At 36.8% G+C, this 23283-nt stretch overlaps 1 protein-coding gene across 1 annotated transcript; it reads right to left on the bottom strand.

Annotated features, from left to right (window-relative positions):
* Positions 1–20671: 20671 nt before the first annotated feature.
* Positions 20672–22681, bottom strand: FSCB (fibrous sheath CABYR binding protein). The gene is given in 3 exon segments (XM_059058966.1): positions 20672–21714; positions 21717–21826; positions 22257–22681. Coding segments are annotated over 3 exon segments (1578 nt in total).
* Between the last annotated feature and the right edge of the window lie 602 nt (positions 22682–23283).

The raw sequence follows: 23283 nt of genomic DNA, 5'->3' as shown, positions 1-23283 counted from the left end.
ACTTAGGTACAGAGGCTATCCCTGTGTTTGTTTTCTCTTTTACGATTTATGCAATGCTTCAGCAGAGGTCCTAAGAACTGTTATTGCTTCTCCTTCCTCACAACTACTTGTAACCAGAATCTTTATTAAAGCTCATTTTCATATCCTGCTTATATTTTCAGGGAAACTTCTTCAGAATTTTTTAAATATTTTTAATACTTGGCACTCAAGAAACAATTTTTCAACATAACTAGAAAAAGAAAATGATTAAAGTTTAAATTCATTAGGCATTCAATACATGTTTATTGAATTTATCTGAAGTGTCATGAATTTCTCTATTTTTAATCTTCATTATGAGTTATTTTCTATTTTCACTTATTATGAGAAAACATTTCCATATTACAATAGCTAGATTTAATTTTTTCCTCCCTTGACTAATTCTTTATTTCCTGTTATTATGTGTAATATTTCAAACTAAAGTGCTCTTACTGCAAGTCTCTTGTCTCCATGTGTCTTTTTCTTGCAATTAATAAATGTGTTAAATTTCTTCTCCTCTTAATAGTATTCTTACCACCTACCTGACTTATAGGAACATTGTGAAAATTGATGAGGCCATGAATAAAACCCTTGAAATTCCTTGGTTTTTTTTTTTTTTTTTTTTTTTTAAAGTGTATAATGAAAGATAGTAGTGTTACATTTGGTTTTCTGGTTTTCTGGACATCCTACAATAATTTCTTAAAGTATTATTTTCTCCCTTTTGTTCTTGTAATAAAATTATGAGTAAACACAAGCTTGATAGAATACAGATGCCTTTTAGTAAGAGTCCTATATAATTCAAGTGGATCTGATCCCCAAACCAGAATTTAAAAGCCACTGCTAAGGGAAGGATTCTGCACTGACTACCTCTCCATTTTATCACTGATATTTTTGGCTACATATTTCCTTCTTTCTGAATTTCTTCCTTACTGGTGAGAGACAAATAGACCTCAGGAAAATTTTGTGATTTGGGATACAAAGCACAAGTTTTCTGGTAACTACAATATATATCTCTTCAGGAGGCCAAACACATTTTTCTCTGAAATGTCCCTACATTGAAACAACCGCAGCACACTGATCAAGGCATCAAAGACAACCAGCTTAAAAGTCTGAGTGATAACTTTTTACTGTTCTTTCTTGTTGACTAGATATATTTGAAAACATTCTGAAAAATGCAAAGAATTATGCAACATAAGGTGTTATTATTGCTACCTTAATATTAATGCCAAATGTACTCCTTTTGCCTGTGGCAGTGTTCAGTGAGCCCTGCTTATCTGAGAAAACTATTTCTTAAAAAGGCTATGATAAATGCTACTTACAGAATTAGATGTTTCAAAGAGGCACAGTTTGCATGCCACCAGGAAGGTTTCTAACAGTATTGTTTATGATCTAAGATATTTGGGGACTACTGTGATATGGTTGATTTTTTTTCAGCTTAATCTAGAGGAATTATCTGCCCATTAATAAACCTCTTTTGTGCATGTCTTAAAACAATTCAAGTCACTCAACAGCTACTAGGACGGATAGGCCATAATAATTTTAATAATTTTAACTACAAAACTATACAAGGAGATAATAATCATAGTTTATGTAGAGGGTAGGAGACAAGGACAATGCTCTTGTAAAATGAAATAGATTTTGGTCTGACAAGTAATAAGCAAATTTTATCATTATTTAAATAGAAGGACCAAGGGATTTTTAAAAGTCACAAATGGTTCTCTAAGTTCTAGTAGCTTTTAGACTTAGAAGAAATGTTCTGTAATACTGATATAAAGTAGAATAATCTTGCTAATATTATTGTGCATGTCAGTGGAAGTACAAAAATTTATTCTTGGCAGTTAAGAAGTCAGTAAGACTGTGCTCTTTTAATAAAGGGACCATCATCACCCATATTTTTTTCAAACTCAGGTGGTAAAACAGTCTATTCAATGAACAGGAAAGTTGTGAACCATTAGCTGAAACAAATTTTCTGGTTTGCCACGTGGACTTCCATTTTAGACACAAAAACAACATGCTTCTCAATTTCCTTTATCATGACAGGCTGCCAGAAGCATTTCCAAGCATTTTTTGAGTCTCCCAAATTCACTGGAAATATTTTCCAAAGGCTATTTTGTCTTTAAGCCAATTCCAGGGTCTTATGATTACTATCTTCCATGACATCATACAGCTTTGGAATAATGGGAAATCATGGGACCTAAAGAGTTAGGTTTGAAACCTGGCTTATTAAGTACTAGCTGTGTGATTTGGATCAGGTTATTCATGCTAATTTAGAATTTTAAGTTAAATTTAAATTTTTTAATTTGAAAATTAAATTTTTTAGTTGAGTGATGGATGGGATAAGAGAAATATTGGTCTTAGTAAATGGAAGACTTTGGATTGACGTCATATGTTGCATAATAACAGGCAAATTCTACTACTATTTAAATAGGAAGATTTTAAAATTAAGTTTAAATTTTAAAAAATTAAAATAGTAATAATAATAATAATACAACATATAAGGTCAAATCATTGTGCTTGTGACCCTCTGATACTATTGCTTATATTATAAATTGATATAAGGATTTTAAAAAAGAATATGTGTGAAAACATCTGAAGCATAGTGAATCCTCAATAATTTACACACATATATGTCAAACTCAGTCTCTATAAGTAGGTTTCCACTGCTCAAATATGTGTAGTAAAGAATTCGGCTTTGCCCAAAGAGAGATCTGGACTTTGCCCTCAACTTTTGGGACACAATCTATGACATACCTGATAGAGGTATCTTTGTTTAGGGCAGGGGTTGGCCACACCCAACAGTCTTAGTATGGGGACTGGCTATGCCAGAAAGACCAACCAGGTTTTAGGGTGTGAGATTTGGGTCATGTGGCATCTGCAACCTAGCATCTGAGATCAAACACATTGGGTGATCAATCAATCAGTTAACTGTACCAATGTAATGGAGCCCCTGATAAAAACCTGAACAATGAAACTTGGATGAGCTTCCTTTTTTGTCAAGCACATAAGCAATCAAGAAGCACAAAGAGGGAGAAATTTTGTATACCCTGTGTGGCTCCCCAGGCCCTTCCTTTCCATGTTGGACAGGAGCCGTTTGACCAAGAATACAAGAGGTCTCTAAGTGATGTCTGTGGCTCACCTTATATAATCAGGAGGGTCCAATTATGAAACATCTCCATTTTATACTCCAGAGAACTGTAGAACTTATTTGACATTTTTCATGATCTGTGCCTCATAAATCCATAAATCCCAGATGCATTTCCATAAGCTATTTTAAGCCAGGGACAGCCTATAAAGGGCATTCCATAAATAAGGACTCTCTTCCTAAAAAATATATATTAGTCTATTTACACAAAGGACGAGTTACCATGTTTATAAGGAGATGAGATCAGGTCAGTTGCCTTCTTTTCTTTCCCTCAGACGCATCAGCCTGGTAAACAGGGAAGAAATGAATCACAGTCTTGCTGCTTTAACTCCTTGCTCCCCAACATCTATACTTACTCCTTATTTATTCATGTCTTAGAAGAAGAAGTCCCTAAGACATTTATTCACATTAATCTGGTGCTCTGACTATCATTCCCTCAGCTATTCTTTATCATTGTGCTCTCTGATATAGCTTTCTTTTCCTTTTCTATTATGTCCTCTTTTATTACACCCTCAGACATAGCTTCAACATATTCCTATCTACCAGCATCTTCCCCTTACCATATAAATATACCCAGTCTCTCCCATTTTGAAACTATTCCTCAAAAATTCAATAATTTTTATCCCTAAGATAACTAATATCCGCTTCTTTACTACAACTAAAATTCTTGACACCTGCTTAGACCTAAATGTGGCTGTTACTCATCATAAGGGGCATTTGGGTGTTTCCTGAGCTATAGAAGACATTTTTTTGTTGCCTACTAAATATCTCCATCTGTGTGTCCAACAAGTGCCTAAAAATCAGAATATCCAAATCTAAAATTGTCGCCTCTAACTCCTCTTCCCCAACATGTGTTTCTGTATCTATTTTCCCATTTTAGTGAATTGAATATGCATATATTGATCCCTAGATTTCCAAACTAGAAATTATGTGAAATGCCCCTTTCTGCACTGATACTGACATCCAGTAAGTGCCATTATTTGTCTCCATAATAAATCTCAAATCCATTTCCCTTTCACCCCCAAAAAGTGTATTAATTAAAGACTTTATCATGTAAGCTCAATAATGCAACATCTCAATCAAGTCACATCCATCCCAGAGTTCTCCATATTTTCCAGTCATCAAAAGAAATCTCATCAAATCCTGATGTCAGGATACACTAAGTATAACACATTTCCTCATCTGTTAGTTCAAAAACCTCAAAAGTAAAGGAAATGAGCTGGTAATATGGTAATATGATTTATTCCGTGACATTATTTGGATACTGCACGTCTTCTTTTTATTTGCTTTTCTTTTTTGTTGTTTTTGTTTTGGTGTTTGTTTGTTTTTTAGTCTCTATGCCAGTTCAAACCCATAGTCATAGAGTTTGCCATAGTTTTCTGATCCTCAATTCCCATGATGACATTTTTAAACCAGCTTTAGCTAGGGAAAAAATACCAAGATTTCTTTCAAACTCCAAATACATAGTTTGGGCTGGTCCAACTTTGTATGCAAAAATCTCTCTAGCAGAGCCAAAAGTTATAATTTCTCATTGCAGAAATCATGTTGTCCCTTTATTTTTGAATTTTAATTTTCAGAATTTCTTAGCAGTTTCTAAATGGTTGGAGAGCTATCAAACAAAATTTATTTTCTTTTACTTAAACAGTAATACACGTTCACTGAGAACAATGTGGTCAATAGCAAAGTAAAAAGTAAAAATGATACCCATAATCCCAAACTCCAAGTTAACCAATATATCAGTCAGAGCTCTCCAGAGAAACAGAATAGGAGATAGATAGATAGATAGATAGATAGATAGATAGATAGATATTGGGTTGGCTAAAAAGTTCATTCAGGGTTTTCCATAAGGTGTTAACCGAATGAACTTTTTGGCCAGCCCAATATATATGGCATCTTTTATCATAACTACATGTATATGTATAAAGAGATTTATTGTAAGGAATTGGCTCCCATGAAAGTGGGGCTGGCAAGTTTAAAATCATAGAGTAGGCTGGCAGGCATTGACGTTTCAGTATTGAGCCCAAAATTTGCAGGGGAGGCTGAGATTGAAAACCCAGGCAGGCACTGAAGCTTCAGTCTTGAGGCAAAATTTCCTCACCATGAAACCCCTTCAACTGATTGGTTACGACTTACCCACATTATCAAGGGTAGTATCCTTTACTTAAAGTCAACTTATTACAGCTGTTATGCACATCTACAAAATATCATCACAACAACAGTTGGATAAGTATTTGATTAAATAATGGGTACTATAGTCTAGTCAAATCAACAATAATATTAGCCATTTCAACCATATAACAATTCCTTCAGTCTTTCTCTAGGCATAAGTGGGATTACACATGTGAATCCTGTGATAAAACCTAACAGAAAAAAAAGTATTTCAAAAGAAGTTTCTTGTGTCGAATTAAACTGCCATTCTAAATTAAAAAATTGTATTTATATGCTATTGTGAAAGGGGACAATAACACCTTCACATTCACAGAGATGTGTCTAGTTTTGCCAGTTCGGTTATGTGTAGTTGACTTCACAGAGAACCCTTGGGACCTGCTCTGAGGGGCCAGATCAAGATGGCAGAATAGAAGGACACTGAGCTCACCTCCTTCCACAAATACATCAAAAACACATTTACATGTAGAATACTTCTCACAGAATACCTGCTGAACATTGGCAGGAGATATCATAAATCCAAGAAAGATTACAAGAAAGATCGCCACGTAACCAGGAAGGATGAAAGAAAAAGAAAAAAGGAATTGGGATGGGACCTTGCACCCTGGGAAAGAGCTATGAAAGAGGAAAGGTTCCCTCACCCTGCGAATCCCCTTCACTGGTGGGGACATGAGCTGAGACAGAAAGGGAGCCTCAGAGGCTCAGAGGAGAGTGCAGCACCCAGCTTGCAGGAGGTAGAACAGAGAGAGATGAGAACAAAGGGTCCATGCCACCTCCCTGCACTCCCCAGCCTGAGACATGTGTCTGCTGGTGTATGCAGGGGCTGGGTGCTGAAATTCAGGCTTCAGAGGACAGACACAGGGAAAGGACTGGGGTTGGCTGAAGCCTGAAGGGGCTGGAGTATGGCCCAAGCCTCAACTGCGGGTGTGTGCAGGAAGGAGCCCAGGTCCACCATTGAAGTCTCATTGTTAATGCAAGCACTCAAAGGGAAGGGCAGGGCCCACCATAGCAGCCTCATTCTTGCTCACAGTGGGCACAGCTCCACCTCTACAAGTTCTGGGAACATGAAAGTGCTTGCAGGTTGCCCACACACGGCGGCAGGGCTGAAAATACGATCTGATCCCTAAGGGATACACAATTTAGGAAGCAGGGCTGAAATCTGAGCTCTCTCCCCATGACTGTGCAATTCACAAATTTATGACCCCACCACTGGGGCCCTTGTAAACTCAGCACCTATGGGACATCTGAGCCAAGTACTTATGTTCCTGTGGCTGAGGCAGGTCCAGCATTAGCAGCTGTGGGCTTTAAAGGTGCACATTGAGGAAGGGTCATGGTCTGGGCTGCTTCTGTAGCTCCCAAGGTGGGTCCAGGTGCATGACTACTATGGTCTTTGTACCTGACTTCAGTGGATCTGTGCTTATGGATCTACACGGGTAGCTTTCTGAATACAGCATCTAAGGGACACTAGGGCCTACTGCATGCATTTCCATGGCTGAGATGGAGTGAGGGCAGTGCCAATAACAGTGTACTTTGTCAGCCCACACAATGGGTGACAGGCAACACCACAGAGCACACTCCCTAGTGGACAGCTCCTGCAGAGGAATACTCAATGGCTCCTCTCCCAGCAGAAGAGAGCTCCAGTCCTGCCTACCTCACACTGCAGCTCAGAAACGAATCTGGGGGGCTTCTACTCCAACAACTGGGGAGTCAACCCTGATAAGACTTAGACGACAATGGAGCAAAGAGGAAGCCTCTCTCAATATCCAGTGCAGGTGATAGTTACCACACCAGTCCACCCTCTATCAGAGGGACAACAGCCAGCACACACTGAGGAAAAATGCAGCAGGCATTCCTACCAAAAAGAGCCCTTGCACCAAAAATATAAGACACATGCAGGCTACACAGGGAAGCTCCTACATAAAAACAGCCCTCCAAGGGCTTCCCTGGTGGCGCAGTTGTTGAGAGTCCGCCTGCCGATGCAGGGGACATGGGTTCGTGCCCCGGTCTGGGAAGATCCCACATACCGCAGAGCAGCTGGGCCCGTGAGCCATGGCCGCTGAGCCTGCGCGTCTAGAGCCTGTGCTCCGCAATGGGAGAAGCCACAACGGTGAGAGGCCCACGTACCACAAAAAAAAAAAGCTCTCCAAGACCACAGTAGATAACTGTTTCTCCTAAACACATAGAGTCAGAGAAAAATAAGTAAAATGAAGAAGCAGAGGAACCACTCCCAATTAAAAGATCAAGAGAATTTCCTTGAAAGAACAAATGATGAAACAGACCTCTTCAGTCTAATAGACACTGAGTTCAAAAACAAGGAATCAAGAAAGGCTATTGATAGAAATTCAGATTACTGTAAAAAGGAACTAGAAACTATAAAGAGGAACCAAGTAAAATTAGAAAACTCATTTATTGAGAGGAAAGCTGAGCTAAAGGCTACAAATAGCAAACTGAATAATGCAGAAGCATGAATATGTGATCTGGAAGATAGAATAATGGAAATTACTCAGAAAAGAAGACAGAAAGACAAATAAAAAAGAATGAAAGCAATATACAAGACCGATGGAATAATATAAAGCATGACAATCTATGCATAGTAAGTATCCCAGAAGAGGAAGAAAGAGAAAAGGGGATTAAAAATATATTTGAAAAAATTACGGCTGAAAAATTCCCAAACCTAAAGAAAGAAACAGATATCCAGGAACAGGAAGCCCAGAGAGTCCAAAAAAGATGAACTCAAACAGATCTACATCAAGACATACTATAGTTAAAATGGCAAAACTTAAAGACACAGTTCTAAAGGCAGAAAGAGAAAAAGAGTTAGCTAAAAGGGAACCCCCAAGGGTTCCATAAGACTATCAGCTGATTTCTTTACAGAAAATTTGCAGGCCAGAAGGGAGTAGCAAGATATATTCAAAGTCCAGAAAGAGAAAAACCTGCAAGCTAGGATACTCTACCCAGCAAGATTATCATTTAGAACAGAAGGATAGATAAAGAATTTCTCAGACAAGCAAAAACTAAAAGAATACAACAATACTAAACCTAGCCTAAAAGTAATATTGAAAGGTCTTCTCTAAATAAAGGAGAAGCAAGAATCTATAGGAAAGAGAAAATCATAATTGGAAAGTAAATCACTTAAGCCAGTACACAGATTAAAAAATAATTTTTTTTTAAATTGTGAAAGTGATGATAACTACAATGAACAGCAAAAGAATAAAAATGAAGATGTAAAAGAGGACAATCATAAAATGTGGAGGAGGAGAGTAAAAAGATGTAGATTTTTTTTCTAGAATGTATTTGAGCCTATATGACTACCAGTCTAAAGCAAGTAGATACAGTAATGGGTTAATACAATTGAAAAACAGGGTAACCAAAAATAGAAAACATACAATAGATTAACAAAAACCAAAAAGAAGGGAACATAAGCATAATACAGGAGAAAACTATCAAACCACAAAAGGAAAAACAAAAAGACAAAGACAAAGAAGAAATACAAAATCAACTGGAAAATGAGGTTTGAAATGGCTATAAATTTGTATCTATCAGTAATTACCTGAAATTTCAATAAATTAAATGCTCCAATCAAAGGACATAGAATGTCAGATTGGAAAAAAACAAGAGTGTACAATATGCTGCCTATAAAGACCCACGTTAGGGCAAAGAACACACATAGATTGAAAGTGAGGGGATGAGAAAACATATTTCATGCAAATGGAAATGACAAGAAAGTGGGGGTAGCAATACTCATATCAGACAAACCAGACTTTAAAAGAAAAGCCATAAAGAAAGATAAAGAAGGACTCTATTAAAATGATAAGAGGATCAATATAAGAAGAGGATATTATACTCAATATATTTGCAGCCAATATAGGAGCACCTAAATACATAAAACAAACACTAACAGACATAAAGGGAGAAATTCATGAAAATACATAATATTAGGACACTTTAACACCCCACTCATATCAATGGAGATGTCTTCCAGACAGAAAATCAATAAGGCAACAAAGATCCAAAATGATGCAATAGAACAGTTATACTTAATTGATATTTTCAGGACATTACATCCAAAAAAACCCAGAATACACATTCTTTTCAAGTGCACATGGAACATCCTCTAGGACTGACCACATACTAGGACACAAAATAAGCCTCAACATATTTAAGAGGATAGAAATTATTTTAAGCATCTCTTCTGACCACAATGGTATGAAACTAGAAATCAACCACAGAAAGAGAAATGAGAAAAACAAAACAAACAAACAAACAAAATTACATGGAGACTAAACAACATGCTACTAAAAAACCAATGGCTCAATGATGAAATCAAAGTGGAAAACTAAAAATACCTTGAGACAAATGACAATGAAAACACACCATACAAAATCTATAGGATGCAGCAAAAGCAATTTTTAGAGGGAAGTTAATAGCAATATAGGCTTTCCTCAAAAAACAAGAAAAATTTCAAATAAACAACCTAACCTACCACCTAAAAGAATTAGAAAAAGAACAAACAAAACCTAAAGTCAGCAGAAGGAAGGAAATAATAAAGATCAAAGAAGAAATAAATAACATAGAGATTTTAAAAATGAAAAAAATCAATAAAACCAAGAGATGGTTCTCTGAAAGGGTAAAAAAAATCAACAAACCTCTGGCCAGGCTCACCAAGAAGAAAAGTGAGAGGACTCAAATAAGAAAATAAGAAATGAAAAAGGAGATGCAACAACTGATACCTTAGAAATACACACACACAAAAAAAAAAAAACTGTAAGAGAATACTATGAATAATTATATGCCAACAAATTGGAAAACAGTAAAAATGGACAAGTTTCTAGTAACAAACAGCCCACCAAAACTGAAACAAGAAGAAGTAGATAATTTGACCAGACAGATCACTAGAAGTGAAATCAAATCTGCAATTAAAAAAAGGAAGGAAGGAAGGAAGGAAGGAAGGAAGGAAGGAAGGAAGGAAGGAAGGAAGGAAGGAAAGAAGGAAGGAAGGGAGGGAGGGAGGGAGGGAGGGAGGGAGGGAGGAAGGAAGGAAGGAAGGAAGGAAAGAAAGAAAGAAAGAAAGAAAGAAACTCCCTACAAAGAAAAGTCCAAGACCAGATAGCTTCACTGGGGAATTCTACAAAACATACAAGGAAGAACTTATATCAATCCTAGAATATATGTATATATGAAATCAATGAAGCCAAAAGATGATTCTTTGAGAAGATCAAGAAAACTGATAAACTCAACCCAGACTGACTTGGGAAAAAAAAGAGAGAGAGAGAGAGAAGACAACAGTTATCAGTATTTATTGGTATAGGTACCAATAATTATACCATACTTAGAGAAAGAATATCATTACAGATTCTATGAACATAAAAATTATAAAAAGAAATGTTATAATTGATAACACAAATAACCCTTCATCTGTTAAAGAAACAGAAGTTTTAAGTAAAACTTTCCCACAGGGATTTTCCTCAGCAAAAGTCCAAATTAGGGTCTGGATCAAGATGGTGACATAGGAAGTTCCTGAATTTTTCTCTTCCCATAGATTCAAGAATTATACACCTACACATAGAGCAACTTGCTCTGAGAGAAATTCAGAAGCTAGCTGAGTGATGCCTACACAACAAGTTAATGAGAAAATACTCAAAACAGATAGTAAAGTCTGAGATACACTCTTGCCATAAATCCTATCCCCATTTATGATGCCATACAATTAGGAGAGAATCTCCAACTCCCAGTCTCTTCCTGAGGAGTGAAGTGTTTGGAGCATACATCAAGTGCTCCAATTTTTAAGGCTGCCACCAGAGGGTGGACTAGCTCTGAAAGCCAACAAGCTTTGTGTTCATGAGTTCCAGAGACCTATAGCAAAAAAAAAAAAAAAAAATAAGCAATTTTTAATCATATGATCATCTCAAAAGATGCAGAAAAAGCATTTGACAAAATCAACATCCTTTCATGCTCAAAACTCTCAGAAAATTGGGTAGAGAAGAAACATACTTCATCATAATAAAGGCCATATATGGCAAATCCAAAGCTAACATCATATTTAAAAATAAAAAACTGAAACTTTTCATATAACATCACAAAAAAGACAAGGATACCCACTCTCACCACTTTTGTTCAACATTCTTGAAGTCCTAGCCAGAGTAGTCAGACAAGAGAAATAAATAAAAGGCATCCAATTGAAATGAAAGAAGTAAAATTGTCTCTGTAAACGACATGATATTTTACATAGAAAACCCTGCAGACTCCACCAAAAAAACTGTTAGAATAAATAAACCCAGTAGAGTTGTAGGGTACAAAATGAACATACAAAAATCAGTTGAATTTCTACACACTAACAACAAACTACTGGAAAGAAAAATTAAGAACAATCCCATCTGCAATATCATCAAAAAAAGTAAAATATTCAGGAATAAATTAATCATGGAGATGAAAGACCTGTAAACTGAAAACTATAAGACATTGATGAAAGAAATTAAAGAAGGTATAATTAAATTAAAAGATATTCCATGTTCATGATGGGGGAAAATTAATATTGTTAAAAAATTCTTACTACCCAAAACCATCTATAGATTTAATACAATCCCTATCAAAATTGCAATGGCATTTTTCACAGAAATAGAAAAAACAATCCTAAAATTCATATGGAACCACAGAAGACGGTGAATAGCCAAAACAACCTTCAGAAAGGAGAACAAACACGGAAACATCACACTTCCTAATTTCAAACTAAACTACAAAGCTATAATAATCAAAAGTGTGTTATTGGCATTAAAACAAACACACAGATCAATGGAATAAAGAGCCCAGAAATAAACCAATGCATATATGGTTAATTAAATTTCAATAAAGGTACCAAGAATACACAATGAGGAAATGATAGTCTTTTCAATAAAGTGTTGTAAATTGTAAACTCACACACAAAATGATGAAACTAGACCCTTATCTTACACCATATGCAAAAATTAACTCAAAATAAAGACTTGAACATAAGACCAGAAACCATAAAACTCCTAGATGAAAATAGGTTAAGCTCCTTGGCAATGGTCTTGGCAATGATTTTTTTGGATTTGACAGCAAAAACAAAAATAAATGAGTGGGACTACATCAAATTAAAAGCTTCTGCACAGCAAAAGAAAATATCAACAAAATGAAAAGGCAACCTGTGGAATGGGAGAAAATATTTGCAAAGCACATATCTTATGACAAGTTAATATCCAAAATATAAAAGGAACTCAAATAACTCAATAGCAAAAAGCCTAATAACCCAATTAAAATGGACAAAGGAGGGCTTCCCTGGTGGCGCGGTGGTTGAGAGCCCGCCTGCCGATGCAGGGGACACGGGTTCGTGCCCCGGTCCGGGAAGATCCCACATGCCGCGGAGCGGCTGGGCCCGTGAGCCATGGCCGCTGGGCCTGCACATCCGGAGCCTGTGCTCCGCAACGGGAGAGGCCACAACAGTGAGAGGCCCGCGTACCACAAAAAAAAAAAAAAAAAAAAAAAAAATGGACAAAGGACCTAAACAGCTTTCTTTACAGAAGACATACAAATGGCCAACAGGTACATGAAAACGTGCTCAACATCACTAATCATCAGGGAATGCATATTAAAACCACAATGAGATATCACCTCATACATGTTAGAATGTTTATTATCAAAAAGGCAAGTAATAACAAATGCTGGAAAGGATGTGAAAAGAAAACCCTTTTACACTGTTGGGAGCATAGACTGGTACAGTCATAATGAAAATTATATGGAAGTTCCTCAACAAATTAAAAATAGAACTACCATATGATCCAGCAATCCTGCTTCTGGGTACATATCCAAAGGAAACAAAATTATTATCTTGAGGAAATATCTATATTCCCATGTTCATTGCAGCATTATTCACAGTAGCCAGAAACAACCTAAATGTCCATTAATGAATGAATGGATAAAGAAGATGTGATATATATGTGTATATATATATATATATATATATATATACATACACACACATACATACATACAATGAAATATTATTCAGCCTTCAAAAAGAAGGAAATTCTACCATTTGCAACAACAAGGGCGTACCTGAGGTCATTATGCTAAGCGGAATAAGTCAGACACAAAAGAAAGATATTTTATGATATCACTGATACGTAGAATCTACAAATTCATAATAACAGAGAGTGGAATGGCGATTGCTAGGGGTTAGGGGAGTAGAGAAAATGGGAGATGTTGGTTAAAGAGTAAAACTTTCAGTTATAAGATGAATAAGTTCTGGAGATCTAATGGATAAAATGTTGAGTATACTTAACAATACTGCAAAATATACTTGAAATTGCTAAGAGAGTAGAGCTTAAATTGTCTCACCACCCCCCAAAAAATTATAATTATGTGAGATAGATGTATTAACTAACCTTATTGTTGGAATTATTTCACAAAATTACATGTATCAAATTATCACATTGTACACATTAAACTTACACAATGCTATATGTCAATTATATCTCAATAAATCTGGAGGAAAAAAGCAAATAAAAAATTGTTTTAAGAAAAGGAGTCACAATAAAAAAACTAAAATAAACATTTTAAAACTATTCTAATTTAGAAAAAGAAGTGTTGCTGAATTTTAAGTATTTCAGAAAACATAAAATAAAAAGATCTTAGAGGTTGGAAACAAGATGGTGGAGTAGAAGGACTTGAGCTTGCCTCGTCTCACAAAAACACCAAAATCACAACTAACTGCTGAACAACTGTCGACAAAAAAGACTGGAACCTACCAAAAAATATATTCTACATCCAAAGACAAAGAAGCCACAATGAGACAGTAAGAGGGATGCATCCATGATGCAATCAAATCCTATACCCGCCAGATGAACAACCCACAAACAGGAAGATAATTATATCACAGAGTTTCTTCCACAGGAAGGAGAGTTCTGAGCCCCACATCAGGCTCCCCAGTCTATAGGGTCTGGAATCAGGAGGATGAGCCCCCAGAGTATTGGGCTTTGAAGGCCAGTGGGGCTTGACTGCAGGAACTTCACAGGACTGGGGGAAAGAGAAACTCTACCCCTGAAGGGTGCACCCAAGATCTCATGTACAGTGGGACACAAGCAAAAAGCAGTGACTACATAGGACCCTGGGCCAGACCTACCTGCTGGTCTTGGATGGTCTCCTGGTAAGGTATGGGCCAGCTGTGGCTTACTGTGAGGACAGAGACACTGGTGGCGGACATACTGGGGAGTACTCACTGGCATGAGCTCTCCCGAAGGCCATCATTTTGACACCAAGACCTGGTCCCTACACAATATACTGTAGGCTCCAGTGCTAGGACTCCTCGGGCCAAACAACCAACAGGGCAGGAATACAGCCCCACCCATCAGCAAACAGGCAGCCTAAAGTCTTCCTGAGGCCAGAGACACCTGGTCAATGGACAAAGCAGACATAGTACATATATACAATAGAATATTACTCTGCCATAAAAAAAGAATGAAATAATGCCATTTGCAGCAACATGGATGGACTAGAGATTATCATACTAAATGAAGTAAGTCAGACAGAGAAAGACAAATATCATACGATACCACTTATACATGGAATCTAAAAAAAACAGATACAAATGAACTTACTTAAAAAACAGAAACAGACTCACAGACTTAGAAAACAAACTTATGGTTACCAAAAGGGAAAGGGGGAGGGATAAATTAGAAGTTAGAGATTAACATATACATGCTACAATATATAAAATAATCAACAAGTACCTACTGTATAGCACAGGGAATTCTACTCAATACTCTGTAGTAATGTATATGGGAAAAGAATCTGAAAAAAGAATAAATATATGTATATGTATAACTGAATCTCTTTGCTGTACACCTGAAACTAGAACAACATTGTACTCTACTCCAATATGAAATAAACATTTTTTAAAAAGGAAAAAAAATGTATATTAAGAGAGGGTTATAACTGATTCTGTCTCCATGTCCTCATATTACAAGTACAGAGACTGAAAATGCAAGAGACCACCTGGCTGGTAAACATTTCATGGATTCAGCAAATATACCAGACATTATGCTGGAAACTGAAAAACCATTTAGTTAACAGAACAGACATAATCTCTAATACAGTGGCAGTGTCCAGCTGGACCAAGGAAACTTTGCATCTCAGTCAAGATCCTCAACAACAAATTTCAGTTCTTCCTAAATATACACTTCCCATGGTACAGTGAATCTGAGGTTGTGATAGGCAAATCAGGTACTCTCAGTCACTGAAATGTTCACAGAAATATTCTACAAAGAAAATTAGGCTGTATTGCAGTCTTTTTACTACTTTAACAAGAAAGATATGAGTAAAGAATAGTAGACGAAATATGGAAATGATGGGAAAGCCTTTTTTAGCACTTGACAGTAGAAACAGAATCAGTAATTTCAGCTAAAATGGTAATTTCCTAATGTGAGATCAGTTAGGTATTCTAAGTAAATCTGTGGGAGATGAAAATTCTTTTGGAAAAAAATAGTGTTACTGCAAAAAATAAAATAAAAAGGTCTTGGAAATACCAAAAATCAAACCTTATTTTCAAGCAGTCTAGAATAATGTTTCTCAATCTCAAATCTGGCAAGTATGAAAAAAAAGTGTGCTTACATAAATTTTTATAAATGAGAAACTCACTTAAAAATATCACATGCTGGGCTTCCCTGGTGGCACAGTGGTTGAGAGTCCGCCTGCTGATGCAGGGGACGCGGGTTCATGCCCCGGTCCGGGAAGATCCCACATGCCGTGGAGTGGCTAGGCCTGTGAGCCATGGCCACTGAGTCTGCGTGTCTGGAGCCTGTGCTCCACAACGGGAGAGGCCATGACAGTGAGAGGCCCGCGTACCGCAAAAAAAAAAAAAAAAAAAAAAAAAAAAAAAAAAAAAAAAAAAAAAAAAAAATCACATGCTCTTGGTTATAGATGTAATAAAGAATATGAAAAATCCCACAATTAAAGGACATGAAAATGCAACACGTTTGGGAATTATCAATCTAGAGTTTTCACTGAACACATAAATACAGTAACCAAATTAAACATTTTTAAGAGAATCATCTCAATACTTCAGCACATTGCAACTAAATTGTAACTAGACAAAACACTTTCCAAAAAGTTGCCATAACCATAGAAACCAACACATCCTTTAATAAAAGACATCTTAAAATAATCCATAATTACTCTTTAAAAATGTTAATAGCTTATACTATAGTAATTTAACTTTAAGTTTCTCTTCATCGAAGTTTAGAGTACAAAAAACATAAGTCAGGCTTCCAAAGAACTCATCACATTCTAAGTTGAAATAAAATTTAAAATAAATAGGAGATTTATCCTGAGGTTGCAAGGATGGTTCAATATTCACAAAACAGTCCATGCAATATACCATATTAACAAGTTGAAGGAAAAATATCATATCATTACCTCAATAGATGCAGAAAAAGCTTCAAACAAAATTCACCATCCATTCATGTTAAAAACTCTCAACAAAGAAGGTATAGAGGGAACATACCTCAATATAATGAAGGCCATATATGACAAGCCCACAGATAACATCAGATTCAATGGTGAAAAGCTGAATGCATTTCCTCTAAGATCAGGAATGAAACAAGGGTGCTCACTTTCCCCAATTTTATTCAACATAGTATTGGAAGTCCTATCCATAACATTCAGACAAGAAAAAGAAATAGAAGTAATCCAAGTTGGAAAGAAAGAAGTAATACTGTCACTGTTTGCAGATGACATGTACTATATATAGAAAATCCTAAAGATGCCACAAGAAAACTACTAGAGCTCATCAATGAACCTGTTAAAGTGGCAGGATACAAAATTTATATATATATAAATCTGCTGCACTTCTATATACTAAAAATGAACTATAAGAAAGAAATTAAGGAAGCAATTTTATTCACAATTGCATCAAAAAGAATAAAATACTTACAAATAAACCTTTCTAAGGAGGTAAAAACCTGGACTTGGTAAACTATAAGACACTGATAAAAATAATTGAAAGATAACACAAACAGATGGAAAGACATACTATGCTCATGAATTGAAAGAATTAATATAGTTAAAATTACCATACTACCCAAGGCAATTTAAAGTTTCAATGCAATCTCCAAGGGCTGAACTAGAACAAATAATTCTAAAATTTATATGGATATACAAAAGACTTCAAATAGCTAAAACAATCTTGAGAAAAAAGAACATAGCTGGAGGAAACATGCTCCCTGATTTCAGACTATACTACAAAGCTACAGTCATCAAAACAGTATGGTACTGACACAAAAACAGACAGATCAGTGGAACAGAATATAGAACCCAGAAATAAACCCACACACTTATGGTCATTTAATCTACTACAAAGGAGGCAAGAATATACAATGGAGAAAAGACAATCTCTTCAATAAGTGGTTTCTGGGGGCTTCCCTGGTGGCGCAGTGGTTGAGAATCCGCCTGCCGATGCAGGGGATACGGGTTCATGCCCCGGTCCAGGAGGATCCCACGTGCTGTGGATCGGCTGGGCCCGTGAGCCATGGCCGCTGAGCGTGCGTGTCCGGAGCCTGTGCTCCGCAATGGGAGAGGCCACAACAGTGAGAGGCCCGCGTACCACAAAAAAAAAAAAAAAAAAAAAAAAAAGTGGTTTCTGGGAAAACTGAACAGATGCATGTAAAAGAATGAAATTAGAACATTCTCTATCACCACATACAAAAAATAAAATCAAAATGGATTAAAGACCTAAATGTAAAACCGGAAACCATAAAACTCCTAGAAGAAAACAAAGGCAGAACATTCTTTGACATAGTTATAGCAATATATTTTTGGATCTGTCTCCTAAAGCAAAGGGAATAAAAGCAAAACTAAACAAATGGGACCTAATTAAACTTAAAAACTTTTGCATAGCAAAGGAAACCATTGATTAAATGAAAAGACAACTTACTGATTGGGAGAAAATATTTTCAAGTGATATGACCAATAAGGGGTTAATATCCAACATATATAAACAGCTCATACAACTCAACATCAAAAAAACAAATAGCCTGATTGAAAAATGGGCAGAAGAACTGAACAGACATTTTTTTAAAGAGGATGTGCAGATGGCCAACAGGCACATGAAAAGATACTGAACATTGTTAATCAAGGGAAAAGCAAATCAAAACCGCAATAAGATATCACCTCACACCTGTCAGAATGGCTATCATCAAAAAGAACACAAAATAACAAATGTTGGCGAGGATGTGGAGAAACCAGAACAATCATACATTGTTGGTGGGAATGTAAATTGGTGTGGCCACTGTGGAAAACATTTTGAAGGTTTCTTAAAAACTACAAATAGAGCTACCATATGACCCAGCCATTCCATTCCTGGGTATATGTCTGAAAAAACAAAAACACTAATTCAAAAAGATACATGCACTCCAATTTTCATAGTAGCAGTATTTATAATTGCCAAGATATGGAAGCAACCTCAATGTCCATCAACAGATGAATGGATAAAGATGTGTTATATACATATAAAATTTTTGCCATTTATAGCAACATGGATGGACTTGGAGGGTATTGTGCTAAGTGAAATAAGTCAGACAGAGAAAGACAAAATTGTATGATCACTTATAGGTGGAATCTGAAAAATAAGACTAGTGAATATAACAAAAAAGAAGACTCACAAATGTTGAAAACACACTATTGGTTACCAGTGGGGAGAAGGAAGTGCAGAGGGGCAAGATAAGGGTGGGGGATTAAGATGTACAAACTACTATGGATAAAATAAGATACAGGGATATGTTGTACAATGCAGGGAATATAGCCAATATTTTATAATAACTATAAATTGACTATAACCTTTAAAAACTGTGAATCAGTATATTGTACATCTGAAACATATCATATTGTGCACCAACTATATCTCAATTAAAAATAAAAGACTTTTTAAAAAAATGAGCAAACAAAACAAAAACAGAGTTACAGATGCAGAGAACAAACAGGTGGTTGCCAGAGGGGAGGGTATTGGGGGAATGAGAGAAATAGGTGAGGGAGATTAACAGGTACAAACTTCCAGGTATAAAATAAATGAGTCACAGGTATGAAATGCAGTGTGGGGTATATAGTCAATAATTATGTTATATCTTTGTATGGTGACAGATGGTAACTAGACTTACCATGATGATCATTTTATAATGTATAGAAATATTGAATCACTATGTTATATACCAAGAACTAACATAGTCTTGTAAGTCAGTTATATTTCATAGCCGCCCAACCAAACAAACACACAAACTGATTAGAAACAGAGATCAGATTTCTGACTACCAGAGGCTGAATGTGGGGTAAGGGGGAGCTAGATGAAGATGGTCTAAACTACAAACTTCCAGTTATATTGTAAGTACCAGGGACATAAAGTACAACATGATATAATTAACATTGCTGTATATTATTTATGGAAGTTGTTAAGAAAATAAATCCTGAGCTCTCACCACAAAGAAATTTTTTTTTTCTTTTTTAAAATGTTATACCTTTTTGAGGTAATGGACGTTCACTAAACTTATTGTGGTAATCATTTCATGATGTATGTAAGTCAGATCATCATGCTGTACACTTTAAACTTATACAGTGCTATATGTCAATTATATCTCAATAAAATTGGAAGGAAAAAAAGCTAAACAGGAATATGCCCTCAAGGCCATCTCAGTATATTTTTCTTTATGATTACACACCTTTTAAAATACTTCATCCATAGTTATCTTCATTGAAATGAAGATTTTTACAAAGGAAATGTGTCCCTATCCAGACAGTGAAATGTAAAATGTTCAAGAAGATTGGAGTGAAAACAGGAAAAAAATGCTTTCCTCAGAAGGAATCAAATGAAAAGAGAATAAGAGATATGATGAAATATAATAAGGAGAAAGAAAACACTCCACGACTTTAGATGTGTGACTGAAACTCAAGGAATTTAAAGTAGATGAGAGAACTGCAGAAAAGAATATGTCTTTCCCACTACAAGCTACATGTAGAGAAAAAAACAAAATGGCTGTAGAGAATATTTTACCCTTGTCAACAGGGTTTAGTGTAGAAAGTACATTTTAATTATTTCAATTATAAACTTACTTCATTTCAAAATATTTTATACACTTTCGATTTGAATAAAAATAGCACAGTAATTTTAAATCACTAGTTGTTATTGCTCATTTTCCAAACTGCAGTCCACATCTTAGGATTTCCTTTCACTTCCCTCTTCACAAAACTACCTGCAAGCACCTACCCTTTTCTAAAGTATGTACTTCCCAGAGCCGCCTGTCTTGATTTGCTAGCTTAGTTAAGACCTGACTACAGCTGAGGAGGAGGCCCCTATTCCAGTTCTATATGGATGACACCCTTTATTTTAATAGAAACCTCTTCATTCTTGGTATCAGATGAATCTTCAGGAATTGTATACCATTCTAAAGGCTCTTCAGATTTTGGCTTATCTTCCAAAACCCCTGATCCTAATTTTACCACCAGGACGTCCGCTGCCTGGGGAGACTGATAAACCATAGACACATTCTCTACCAGAGCTTCATCTGCAGGTGTTTGCTCAGATGGTGGAAGCAGAACTTCAGCAGAGGTTTATTTTACAGAGATTTGTGTAATAAAGGACTCTTCAGCTAGTGAAGACTGTTTGTCAACAGAGAACATTTCCGAAGTAGTTTCTTCAGTTGATGGAAGCTGAAATTCAGCAGGGGCCTCCTCTGCAGAAGCCTCCTCTGCTGGCAGAAGTTGAAGTTCAGCTGCAGCCTCTTCTGCAAGGGTCTTCTCAGCTGGTGGAGGCTGAACTTTGGTGGAGGCCTCTTCTGCAGGGGTGTCCTCAGCTGGTAGAGATTGAAGCTCAGCAGGGGCCACCTCAGCTGGAGGAGACTCAACTTCATCTGGGGCCTCTTCTGCAGGGGACTCCACAGCTGGTGAAATTGGGAGTTCTGGAACCTCTTGTGTAGGAGCATCTTCAGTTGCTGGAGGCTGAACTTCAGCAGGAGGCTCTTTTATAAGAGTCTCTTCAGCTGAGGTGGGCTCCACTTTAGCAGGAGTCTCATCTCCAGGAGCCTCTTCTGCTGGCGAAGGCTGTACTTCAACAGGAGGCTCTTCAGCTGCTGGAGGCTGAACTTCAGCAGAAACCTCTTCTGCAGTAATCTCCTCAGCTAGTGGAAGTTGTACTTCAGCAGAACTCTCTTCTGCAGCAGGAGGCTGTACTTCAGCTGGAACATCTTTCCCATCTTCTAAAAGTACTGGAGCATCTTTTTTGGTTGGTGGAATAGATAAAGCTCTGTTAATACTTTGCTGCCTAATTTCTTCATTGTTACTTGTTGTGGGTTGAAATTCAGGATGTTCAGAAACAAAACTCTTCCCTGAGGATTGCGTTTCTGTGCACCTTCCTTTGACTTTGAAAACAGATTACTTGGCCAGCCAGTAACCACTATTTCTGATTCACTAAAGTTTGTCTGCTCTTCCTTGTCTACTTTTTCTTTTTTTTCTTTTTTTTATGTGCTGTGAAGCTTGATTTTCTAAAAATTTTATTTATTTATCTATTTATTTATTTATTTATTCATTTTTGGCTGAGTTGGGTGTTTTTTGTTGTTGTTGTTACTGTGAGCGGGATTTCTCTAGTTGCAGCGAGTGGGGGCTACTCTTTGTTATGGTGTGCGGGCCTCTCATTGTGGTGGCTTCTCGCGTTGCTGAGCATGGGCTCTAGGTACGCGGGCCTCAGTAGTTGTGGCACATGGGCTCAGTAGTTGTGGCTCACAGGCTCCAGAGCGCAGGCTCAGTAGTTGTGGCCCACGGGCTTAGCTGCTCTGTGGCATGTGGGATCTTCCCAGACCAGGGCTCAAACCCATGTCCCCTGCATTGGCAGGTAGATTTCCAAACACTGCACCACCAGGGAAGCCCTACTTTTTCTTTTTAAGGAATGTTCATCATTGTCCAGTCTCCAGTACAACTGGTCTGCTGAGATCTGTCTGTTTTGAGTTGAACTGAGTGTCTGCTTGGTGGAATTTCTACTTCCTGAACACTCTCTGGAAATTCGCAGGCTGCTTCTCCAATAGCAGCTGGCTTTTCTTCAGGTACCACTGTTTCACAAACTGACTTGATTTCTTCTTTTTTCTCTTCTGCAGTAGTTTCTGTCTGCAGAGATTTATCAGTCATATCATGTACACGCTTTCTCTTTGTCCAAGTTTGCTGAAGTTGAGAAGATACTCTATGACATTCATAGTTGAATCTGCTTCCAGGAATATTACCAATACTAAGGGTACCTTTGGGGCCAGATGATTGTGGTATAGACAAGTGTTTCTTTTTCTCTGTCACTTCAGTCTGCTGGGATTTATCTACCATTGGTTGGCTGGGTCATCTTCTCTTTCAAATTTCTTGCCTCCCTGCTGAGATAGGGTGATCAGATTCATCACTTTCTTCCATTTCTAAGACTGGTAGAATTCAAACTTATCAATCTTCAAGTAATTAATCATCAAGAATGACAAATTTACTGGATAGTTAAGCCTTTGTCTTCCTCATTAAGTGTTGTTCTGTTGAGCTACCTCAGAAAAAAGTAATTCATAAATTATTGCATTCTCTACTACACTCCTGTTGGATCCCACCTCACTTAGTAAGCATCTTTCCCGTTTAGTCTCTGGTATGACTAAATATAACTTCTAGAAGTTTCCCTACAGGTCTATGACATCACTGCCAATTGTCCCTACAAGTTTCCATCAATGGTATACCCAGAACTTTTTAACCCAGTAAATACTCATGGATGTTGGCCACAAGTGAGAGATCTACAGTTTGAAACAGCAAGTTGAAAAAAGCATTTGTCTAGCAGAGGAATATGAAGTAAACTCCAGTAATGTTGCTTTCTTGTAGTTGGAGTTGATGCTTTTGAACTTTCAATTCTGTCCATTTCATCCTACTGTCAAAGACTGTTATAATGCTGAATTCAGAAT

Source organism: Kogia breviceps, chromosome 3, assembly GCF_026419965.1.
Source record: "Kogia breviceps isolate mKogBre1 chromosome 3, mKogBre1 haplotype 1, whole genome shotgun sequence".
Lineage (NCBI taxonomy): Eukaryota > Metazoa > Chordata > Mammalia > Artiodactyla > Physeteridae > Kogia > Kogia breviceps.
The sequence above is the reverse complement of the archived record's forward strand: the minus strand, read 5'-3'. Positions and strand labels throughout refer to the sequence as shown.